This window comes from Ilyonectria robusta, assembly GCF_021365365.1.
Source record: "Ilyonectria robusta strain PMI_751 chromosome Unknown BGZ61scaffold_6, whole genome shotgun sequence".
NCBI classification, from domain to species: Eukaryota; Fungi; Ascomycota; class Sordariomycetes; order Hypocreales; family Nectriaceae; genus Ilyonectria; species Ilyonectria robusta.
In genome coordinates, this window is record NW_025764440.1 from 1,201,697 (window position 1) to 1,212,039 (window position 10,343).

Here is a 10,343-nt window from a genome sequence, read left to right on the forward strand (position 1 = left end):
AGCCCGGACCCCTCAACTAACAAGATAGATCCTTGCCCCTTGCATCCTGTCACCACTAAGTTTCTAGCGGCCTCTCCCGAGCCAATGGCGGCGAGGCAAATCGCCTTCAAACTGGCCACAGGGTCCTCTTTTTCGACCCGTTCGTCGGTCTGCATTGCGCCGCCTTCGCCAGCCCATTCGTAGCTGGTCGGGTTTCTTTTCCACGACGTAGGCCGTTTTGCTGGACCTGTTTTCTCTTTTCCTGTCTATGTTTCCCCCCTGCTCACTTTACTTTCGAGTTGGATCCGGGGGAGGGGGGGGCGGAGTTAAACTTTGCTTTTCCTTTCTTGGCTGATGCTCTTGCGGGCTGGACTTTGTCTATGCACAAAAGGCTTGGCTAATTTGCTGGAGATAGATTGCCGATTTATTGTCCGCGAGTACTTTGGAAGGGACGAGAAGCATGAGAGAGAACAGGCTATGCCCGGGTATCGGGGAAACATTGCTGTAAGTAGAAAAAGTAGCAGGGTTGTCCGGGCTGGAACCGGGCCCGAAGATGGCGCTGCCCCAGAGTCCCAGATCAGAGCAGATAGTCCATCAGGTAAGTAGTCGGGAGTGTCTTTGGCGTGGCATTCCCGTTCCTCTGGGTTCTTCCTATTCCGCCGCCCCCTCCCAAAGAGGCCACCATAATACTACCGTTCAGCATTACCGTCCATGCCCTCGGATTTGTCACTCGGCACTCGTCGCTGCGCCAGTCCTGAGTCCTGAGTCCTCGCGTTGTGGTGGCTTTTACTCGCCATCTTCGACCTCAAAGTGGTCCCTCCTGCCCAGCCTCATTGCCTGCCTACTTCCTTCCTTGCTCTCAGATTGCTACTGCCTCGCCGTTCAAGTGCGGACTTTTGGGGTAAGAAGTAAGTACCAGCCAGCCTCTTTAGCCCCCCATACGACTCTCCTATAATTTCCCCCCACTCTCACGCTCTCACACTCTCTTTCTCCTCTCACACCTCCACCTGGTCGAACTCTGTGTCCATTCCAACTCCGCCAAGCAAGCAGGCCACCAGGTACCCGCCTACGGCCAACGGCCACTGCGCTGCCCACTGTACTGCCTTGGGGGAATGGCAGACCTAGGTGAGTAAAAATGCCTATGTACGTCAAGCAATGGTGTTATCCGTCGAACCCGGGCGCCTAATACACTTTTGCTAGGAACGCAAACGCTCTTACTTGCGCACATATTCACGTCTTAGCTCCCGCTGTGCCGTCGATGCGTCGCTACCACCCATCGCCCACAGATCGATGGTCTTATTAACCCGTAATCGATGCGTCGCTACCACCCATCGCCCACAGATCGATGGTCTTATTAACCCGTAATATTCCCAGTATTACCCAGCACCATTCGCCACGCTGTGGCCATCCTATAACTCTCATTCGTTCCGCCCCGTCCTTCTGGTCTCCCGGTCTGGCCTGAGGTGGCTCTGAGGCGGCTTCCAGGTGTGACCTCGCGCCTTGCTTGTCTCTCCTCCTTCACTCCCTCACTTACTCGGTCTTGCACAACAGATCAGGGCTCAGCTTATCCGGCTCGGACGCGGGTCTCGAAACCCCGGAACCCGTGACAACCTAGAGCTGCCGCCCGCTGCTGGTCATCGTGGGCATATTGATTTTATTTTCCTGGACTCCGGCAGGCAATCGCGCGACCTTGCAGGTTGCACATCACCCTATCTGGCCGTCCCTGTCATCCCTCACCATCTGCCGCCCAGGCTGGCTCTGCCGCCTACTGGGCTGGTTCGTCTAGCTGCTTGGGCTGGCCGGCCTGGCTAATCTGGCCGACCTGGCTGGCTGATCTAGCTGATCCGCCTGGGTTGTTGGCTTGTTGGTCTGGTGGTCCGGGTCTGACCCGCAGGGAACTGGCGTCCAAGCTGGCTTCCCGCGTTCCCGCTTTGCAGCTGCTGGGGGTCCAAAAGCCACCCATCCATCGCCTTGATCCAGAGACTAGAGTCGAGTTTAATTCCTGCGGTTCCTGTCCAGGTTGTACAACAGTTCCCACGCTCCACCTGGGAAGTCGCCGTCACACCATCACGGCCAGGCCACGGCCACCGTCGCGGTCCCCAGCGAAACTCTTCTTCTGTTGCCGCTACTGGACTCGACGCCTGCCGGGACGCGCTGCCGCCGCCGCTGCCCCAGAGGCACACTATGGACGCCGTCGCCGCGATGGCCATTCCTGGAGCGATGCCCGCCATCCTGGGGACCACGGATGTCCCTGACCGTACTATCCATCGTGGTAGTACAGCCGCTACCATCAACGGGGACTCAGACCCAGACGCGCCCGGCGGTGCGACTTCTGGCATCGTGGGCGTCATCAAGCGCCGGGCTCCAATTGCTTGTCGAAGGTGGGTTCGTTCTCCGTTCCCCTGCGGCTCCGGCGAGAGTATCCCTAGTCGGCTCCGTCGACGGCTCCGTCAATGGCTTCCATGCTGCGGGTTTCCGTCGTTGCGAATGCCCTTCTTGCCTGTGACCCATGGCTAACCACCCCCGCTCCTGTGTAGATGTCGCCGGATGAGGAGCAAATGCGTCCACGACAAGGCACAACCACCATGCAAAGCTTGTTTCGAATCAGGGCTCAGTGCCCAAGACTGGTATGCCATCACCACGCTCCCGTTCGCGAGACACTAGGAAATAGTCCCCGCTGAGACAATGGTTGTAGTATATTTCCCGTCCGAGGCCAACCAGACAATGATCGTGACTTCCGCCACCCACGCATGAGGGCCGAAAAGACGGCCAGACGCGACCCCGCCAAGGTGCGACGGGACATTCTAGAAGCTCCTGTCGTGCGACCTCCAGGCTCGAAAGCCGATGAATGGGATCGTCTACCTCCCCTGCCGGACCTCATCGACGGTATCAACCGATTCACCCGTCACTACTTCCAACACGGCTTCATCCCCAAGCAACAGTTCCCTGCCCGGCTCCACCATGACCCTCGCTCTGTCAGCGTCTTTCTTGTCGTTTGCATTCTCAGCATCTCGGCACGCCTGACTCCCGCTCTCGCTGCCCGGTATGGCTCTGGTATCCAGGCCGCCGAATTCTTCATGGAGCGTGCGTCCCAGCTCGCATACGGTGAACTCTACCAAGAGCCCACTCTCGAAAGATGCCAGGGATTCTATCTACTTAGCATCGCTCAACAAGGTAGCGGATTAAAAAATATGAGCTATGTATGTTGGTCTGTTGAGAGCACGTATAATTAGCGCAGCATGCTAACAACATAGATTAACATGGGAGTTTCGATGCGAATGGCTTCCTTGATGAGACTTCACCGAGAGGAAACTTACCAGATCCCAAACCCTAGCCCCGAAATCATCATACGAGCTGAATCTGCTCGAAGGACTTTGGTACGTCAAACCTTGCCCCAAGAGTCGCCAAAAGAAGTCACTAACTCGTATCCAGTGGATGCTTCATAGCCAAGACCAACTACACTCTAGCCCCTATTCGCCTGTCTCCCTTGCTGCCTCAGACATCACCGCCCTCCTTCCCTGCGACGAGCAAGACTTTGCCGCAGGTCGTCAACCTCGCTCACGTGCCGCCCTTGAGGGTACACCCCCGGCAGACGAAAACCCATCGCTCGTCTTCGATCCGAATCGTTCGCTTTTTGCATCTATGGTTCAGGCTCACCACTTCTGGGGAATTGTAAGTCGCCGTGCAGTCAACTTTGCCAGGAGCGCCAGCCCCTGGGACCCCAATAGCGAAGCTGCTATTATGATCAAGAGGTTGCGCGACTGGGAGCAAGGTCTACCCCAGGAACACCAATGGAGTCACTACTACTTCAAGGAGTACAAGGCAGACGGCCAGGATTTGGTATGTTCCTAAGATACATACTCTTACAGGAACTAACGCGATCAGGCATATCTCGGCGTGACTATGATTCCACGGCTTTGCAATATTGTCTCCCGGCGACCCTACTTGACAGAGTATGTTACTCTGTAAACTCCCACAAAGAACCTCGGCTGACTCCACAATAGCTTCTTGACCCTCGGCTCCAAGGACGAACAAAAGCAGGCCTACTTCTCCAACCTCTCTCTTGAGCTCTTCCACAATGTCCGCCGTCTCTTTGACCAAATCGACGCCCAGTTCACTCGTCGCTCTCCAGATGAGAGTGTCGGCGCCCAGATGGCCGCCTTCTGTGTCTACAGTTGTGGCCTCTTCGCCACCTACCTTTGCCGGTACCCAAATAGTGCGTCTCACTACCAGTTTTAACCTCTTCTCACAGTCAAGCTTCGACCATGCGTACTAAAATTATTCCGTAGTCTGCCCAGATCCCATGATTACCCGCGACGGTCCCATGATGCTTCATCGTACCCTTAGCATCCTCATGGAGTGTAAAGAGGTCTGGCCACTGGCTTCACGCTGGGTCGACGCCCTCGAACGATTCGCTCGCGACCCGAGCGGTTCTCTCGGCGCTGATGGCAGCATGGCCGATGGCAAGGACCCTATTCCCAATCCCGTCGCCGTCGCCACCACATCTTCCATCAACCCCCCCATGGCATCCCAGTCAACTTCTACTTCTTCACTTCCATCACCATCCTCTTCATCATTCTATGGCAGGACGCGCGGCTCATTTGATGCAACTCAATCCTCCTCCACCCTCCGGTCACCCTCCTCTCACGAACACATGACGCCCCTCACGACGCCGACTGCCCACATCATACCCTTGCACTTCGCCCAACAAGGGCAGCAACCTCCTCGGCAGCAACAGCATCATCAGCCGCAACAAAATCACCGGCCGCATCAGCACCAACAGCAACACCAGCAGCAGCAGCAACACCAGCAACAACACCAGCAGCAACACCAACAGCCCATTTCCGTCCCTGACACCCAGGTCTACTCTCAGCAACAACTCCCTACGCACCTCTATATGGCCGCTAACACCAACACCGGTAACTCCAACGGTCTGGGCATGCTTGTCGAGGCCTTCGATTCTTCTCCACAAAATACCACCGTAGTATCCGTCCAAGGCTATCCTCTCCCCAACAGCAACACCATTGTCGCCTCCGAAGCGCCTGGCGCCGGTCTCTACCCCTCTGCTGACGGCTTCGAGAATGAGTTACAATTTTATATCAACGGCCCGCAGGATTGGATGCCGCCCAGTGGTGTCTTTGACGGATACAGTTAGCAATTACTCCCGCGCCATCACCAGACACAAGCTTATGTATCCATATTCACGTTCATGTTTCATATCCTATCTAGTACGCACCCTCCTATCACCACCTTGTCACGAGTGATGACGCTGTCCTTTCGTTGGTCTTCATTTTCTTCCTTTTACTTTTCATCTTCCTACATCTTGTTAGACTTTTTTTCCCGTGTTCTTTTCAGAACATATTGCATGGCGAGCTCGGCAGCGAAAATAAAAGGCGGTCGGTGGGCGAGGCCTCTTCAGCCTCGGGGCACTGGGGTTAGCATGCTTTGCTAGACATAACCTCTTTCTCTTTTGTTAATACGATACCTAAATGCGGATGACAATCAGGCTTGGGGGAAATACCATGGATAGAGCAAATTACTTGGAAATGCGGGTTACATATCACCCCGAGAAACACTTGCAGTTACATCAATCTACCACGTACTGTTCACCATGGTCACAATACATAGAAAAGCACACAAACGATGTTTGTAGGGGTCAACTGGTTCTTGCGCCACTGACTACCGCTGACTGTCGCAACCCGAACGAGATCACTTGATACTCTAGTTCGACTCGCCTCATTCGATTTCTCTTGGTTCTCGTCTGCCATTTCTCTCGCTCACTCTGGCTCTAAATAAATCCCCTACACGCTCCTGGATATGGTATTCCTCTGGTTTCCACTCGTTCTCCCTCACACGCAAGGCATGTCTGAGCACGCCATCACCGGGCCTTCCCAATCACTTGAAAGGGAATCCAAGAATGACTCCTGATGGGGCGCAAGGCGAGCAAAAAAAGCTAACAGACAAAAACGAACCGACCGCCTTGACTCCCCGAGCCTCTACATGAATTTTGGATCGCCGCCGCTGTTAATCCGCGCGGGGCATACATGATTTCTCTATTCCTTCATTGCATCTCTGACAAAAAGTAGAAAGGGGGGTGGTGCTGTGACGTGTAGTGTAGTGGTGGGGTTGGGAAGTGAATACATATGGGGAGCTGGGGTAATGCTGATGGATGATGATGGGAAGGGTCGTGAGGGGGTATTTCAATTACTGTAGTGTCGTATGGGGATCTATATACATGGAAGCGTCATGGGGATCGTGTTATGTTGTGGCAGGGGGTGGGGAGGGGGTGGAATCATTTTGCCGGGATATGCCACAGACTTGACACTCCAAGAGTCAGTGGCCTGGGTCCTCGGCATTGTTCATGACATTATGGTCATGTATCACGGATGCACCGTGGGAGCTTGAACGCTGCGTCGACAACATTCAGTTCTGGGCCATAACGGTCTGGCTACCGCCAAGCTGGCGCTTAACCTGCTCGCGAGCCCATCGAGCCGTCTCAACAGTTCGGGGCTGGAACTCGCGGTTGGTCTTGGTCTCCTTGATCATGGTGGTGAGCCAGTCCTGACGGAAAGCGTCAACAAGCTCGCCGTTGGGGTAGGCATCGGCAAGATCACTGAACAGGGAGTTAGCATTGGTGTCAGTATGTTTGGGGGAATGTAGCCTACCCGATGACACCCATAGAGGCGCGCATGAGAGACTCGCTGCGGTTCTGGTCGTTGGCAATGAGGCCAAGGAGCTGGAAAACAGCGGGCACGTATTGTTGGAGAGCTTGGGCTGCAAATCATTAGCATAAGGTAATCTTGTTGCAAGCCAATCGTCTTACTCTTCTGGCTAGCCTTCATGGCACCAATAATGCCGCCCCAAGCATCCATGATACCCTCGCGCAGTGAGACGACGTAATCGTACATCTCGTAGGGACCCTCAGGGGTAGCAGTGACGGTAGAAGCCTGCTCGAGGACCTGGGCCACAACGGACAGGTAGGTCTCAAAGTGGCCACCAATGGCGCCAGCAATGTCGCCGAAGCACTGCAGAATAGCAGGCTTGAACTGGTTAGCCAGAGTAGTGCTCTGTTGACTGTTAGATAGATTCTCGAATAAAGGTTTCGGAACGCATACCCTCAAGTTGTTCAGGAGGTAGTTCATGAAGTTGTCGCAGTAAGGCTGGCTTCGCTCGCCCAGAGACCGGGTGATGTCGCTGACCAGACCAATAGCCATGGAGCAGAGACTGGGCTCCTCCTGGTTGCCCAGGGCGTTGTACAGGAAGGGCGCAAAGGCATCCATGTACTTGACGAAGTCCTCCTCCATTGAGGTGGAGAGGCTGCTGATGGTAGCGAAGATAGCGTCAGGAACGCTAGACTTGCCACCGACGCTGCTGAGAATCTGAAGAAGAATCTGCATGATACGGTCGCCTTGGGGAATGATCTCCTTATCCAGGCGAGAGATGATGGCCTGAAGAACAGTGCACAGGCTGTTCTGCATCTCCTCGAGGGTGATCTTATCTTCAACGCTGACGACCTGGCTCTGCATGGGGACAGTCTCCTCCAGACGCTTGATGATAACATCTGACAGCGAAGCAATGGGCTGCAGGCTCTCGGAAGCAGCGTTCTGCACAAAGACGTTGAGCACCTCGTAGGAAGCAGTTCTCACGGAAGTATCGGCATCTGTGCGAGCAGTAACATCGAGCAAAGAGCTGACGGCCTGGTTGAAGTGAGGAGTGATGGAGTTGGTGGTGGCACCGAAGTCACCGGCGAAACGCTCAGCCAGGTTCATCAGGGCCCAGCAGCAAGAAGGAGCCATCTTGGCGTTGCTGAGGAGACCCTTGAAGAGGGACTCAATGAGAGTGGGGAGATGAGTCTCGGGGTCGATAGCCTCGGAGCAGGCCTCAGTGATGCGGCCCAAGGCATAGGCGGTCGAATCTCGGACGTGGAGGGACTGATCATCCATCATGGTGATCAGAATAGGGAGAGCCTGCTTGACAATAGGGTCCAAGACCTTCTCATCCGGACCCTCCATGATGGCGCCGAAAGCAGAAACGGCGGCATCTCGGTTGTGCCAGTCCTCAGATCGGAGGTTACCCTCAACGAACTGGAGAACAGGGGTGATGATGGTCGCACCAACGGCCTGGGCGTACAGCTGCAGGCACTGGTAAGAGGCGCGAGAGAGGTTGTACTCGTCGTCCGTAGCGTCCTCATCCTGCTTGGTCAGGAGCAGCAACAGCACGGGAACCACCTCATTAGCGGCAACGCGTGCGAAGTTGTAGAAGGGGCGCATCTGGTCCGAGCTCTCGACCTGAGCGTTGTCGTCCTCGATGGAGATCTCCTCCTCGCAAACGGTACTCCAAAACTCGACGGCCAGCTTGGCAACATCCTCATCGGTGGACTTCATGCCCAAGATGGTAAGACCGAACAGAGCCTTCTCCATGTAGAAGCGCATGTTCTCGTAGTAAAGAGCCATGATTCGGTTCAGGCAGCCAAAGGCGCCCTGCTGTATCCGGGAGTCATCGGCCTGGGTAGCCTCGCAGACGACCTGCATGATGTAGTTGCGCTCGCCCTCATGCTTGAAGTTATTTCCGACAAACTCGAGCGAGTCACCGAGAGCGGTGATGGCAGCGAGGCGGACCTCGAGGTTGGTCTCCTCCTTTCGAGCACCCTGAACAACAGCGGTCAGGATAGCATTCGAGTGTGCAACGAGAGCAAGGCGCAGCTCTGAGTCTTGGCTCTCGCAGATGTAACCGATGGTGGTCAAAGAGGTCTGCTTCTGGTGATCGGCGCCCTCGCTGACGTTCTTGACAAGGAAGGGCAGAAGGTCGGACCACTGGTTACGGGGAAGCTCGATGACGGCGATGGAGGAGATGACCTGGGCAGCGGCAGTACCGGCTTGGATGTTGGTGGAGCTCAGTGTCTGCAGGGTAAGCTGCTTAACCTGGGCCTTGGTCTCGTCGTCTGTTTGTTGCAGCCATTTTGACTGCAGCTCTAGCAGACGAGCCGAGTCTCGGGCTGTGAAGGCGTTCTTGAGGGCAATACCGGCAGCGGCTCGGATGGAACCATCGGCAGAGTCGTTTGCAAGTTCTTGGACGAGAGTTGCGAGGTATAGGGGCTAGGCGAGCGGAAATGTTAGCCAAGTCCACGCCGAGCTAAGGAGCGGTGGGCGAAGGGGGGGGATTAGGGGTCGCCTACAAAGTTGCTCTCCGCGGCTTGGGTGAGTTGCTGTTCGGCGGCGTTTCGCAGGTTCGCATCTGGGAATAGCAGTCAGTACGATGACGTCCCTCGATCACCAGCGGAGGGGAGACGGAGTGCACGGGGGGTCAGCATCGCCAATGGGCGGGAGCGAGAGGAGGGGGAAGAGTTTTGGGGGAGGGGACCGCTGGGGGGGGACCCAAACTCACCGGGCGACAGCGAATTCGCGAGCACCTGGTTTATCTCTGAGCTCGACATGGTGGCAGTATTAGAAGAGAGTCGTCATGCGGCTTCAAGGAAAAGAAGTCTGAGGCAAGCGAGTCGACGAAGAAGGTCGAGGAAAGGCGCACGTGTCGACAAGTAAAACTGGTTTCGGCGGAGACGCGGGGGTTTTTTCCAACGACGGCGGCCTGGGGGGCCAGGAGAGGGAAGGACCGTGGGAGTAGTGGGAGGGGGGGCGGCGCGGCGGCGGCGGCGGCGAAGGCGCGGGTGGTATAAAGAGGGCCCAAAAGAGAGAGGAGAGAAAAGGGATCTCGCGATGCCAAAAATTGCCGGAAATTCCGTGACGCCTGGGAGACTTGCGAAGCCCGATCGCGCGAAGAGCCAAGGAGCTGGGGGAGACAAGGAAGGGTCGGTTGCACACGGAGGCACAAAAGGAAGAATGGGCGGGTTTGGAAGGGAAGATGGATGAAGAGGCGGTTGTGTGGGAGGAGGAGCTTTTGGCTTTGGTGACGGGACGCAAGGTCCCGCCAGCAGCGCCAACAACCGCCGCCCCGACCGCCTGCGCTGCCCGCTGCCCGCTACCACGACCGCCTAATTTTACCCACTGTCCCGGGCGCTCTTCACTGCCTGCAGCCCAGGTCACCGGCCGCCACTTTTTTTTCCCCTCTGGCCCTTGGCGCTGCTCGCACTGTGCCACACGGTGCTTATGCTGAAGCCCAGCCTGATGCTGCTAACTCCTGATGTTCAAACACTTCTCTTCCCCCCCCCGGCCCGCCCGCCCGGGTTGCTTGTTTAGCATGCAGAGAGTCCCGGGCCGGGTGTGAATCACTTTCCCCGTAAACAGGCACTGCAGCGGGAAGCCAATTCGCGGTCTTGAATGTGCCATCTGGTGATGACGGTGTCTCGTCTCAGACGCTCTCACCGCGACCGCCATTCTTGCAGGCAGGCAACGAGGCGAACGCACGCT

The 10,343-nt window shown here is 56.1% G+C and overlaps 3 protein-coding genes across 3 annotated transcripts; 1 reads left to right on the forward strand and 2 right to left on the reverse strand.

Annotated features, from left to right (window-relative positions):
• Window positions 1-1,432: 1,432 nt before the first annotated feature.
• BGZ61DRAFT_198640 (uncharacterized protein) lies at window positions 1,433-2,428 on the reverse strand. The gene has a single exon (XM_046237882.1). It carries the CDS (start codon window positions 2,328-2,330, stop codon window positions 1,815-1,817), a length of 516 nt encoding a protein of 171 aa, XP_046106872.1. The 5' UTR covers window positions 2,331-2,428; the 3' UTR covers window positions 1,433-1,814.
• Window positions 2,429-5,301, forward strand: BGZ61DRAFT_198641 (uncharacterized protein). The gene is made up of 7 exons (XM_046237883.1): window positions 2,429-2,606; window positions 2,675-3,179; window positions 3,234-3,356; window positions 3,412-3,819; window positions 3,865-3,932; window positions 3,984-4,195; window positions 4,269-5,301. Exons 1-7 carry the CDS (start codon window positions 2,527-2,529, stop codon window positions 5,132-5,134), a joined length of 2,262 nt encoding a protein of 753 aa, XP_046106873.1. The 5' UTR covers window positions 2,429-2,526; the 3' UTR covers window positions 5,135-5,301.
• A 1,092-nt stretch (window positions 5,302-6,393) lies between these two features.
• Window positions 6,394-9,871, reverse strand: BGZ61DRAFT_198583 (armadillo-type protein). Its single transcript, XM_046237881.1, has 6 exons — window positions 9,364-9,871; window positions 9,155-9,213; window positions 7,095-9,074; window positions 6,803-7,046; window positions 6,645-6,753; window positions 6,394-6,592 (listed from the first exon to the last, which is right to left on the reverse strand). Exons 1-6 carry the CDS (start codon window positions 9,410-9,412, stop codon window positions 6,403-6,405), a joined length of 2,631 nt encoding a protein of 876 aa, XP_046106874.1. The 5' UTR covers window positions 9,413-9,871; the 3' UTR covers window positions 6,394-6,402.
• Between the last annotated feature and the right edge of the window lie 472 nt (window positions 9,872-10,343).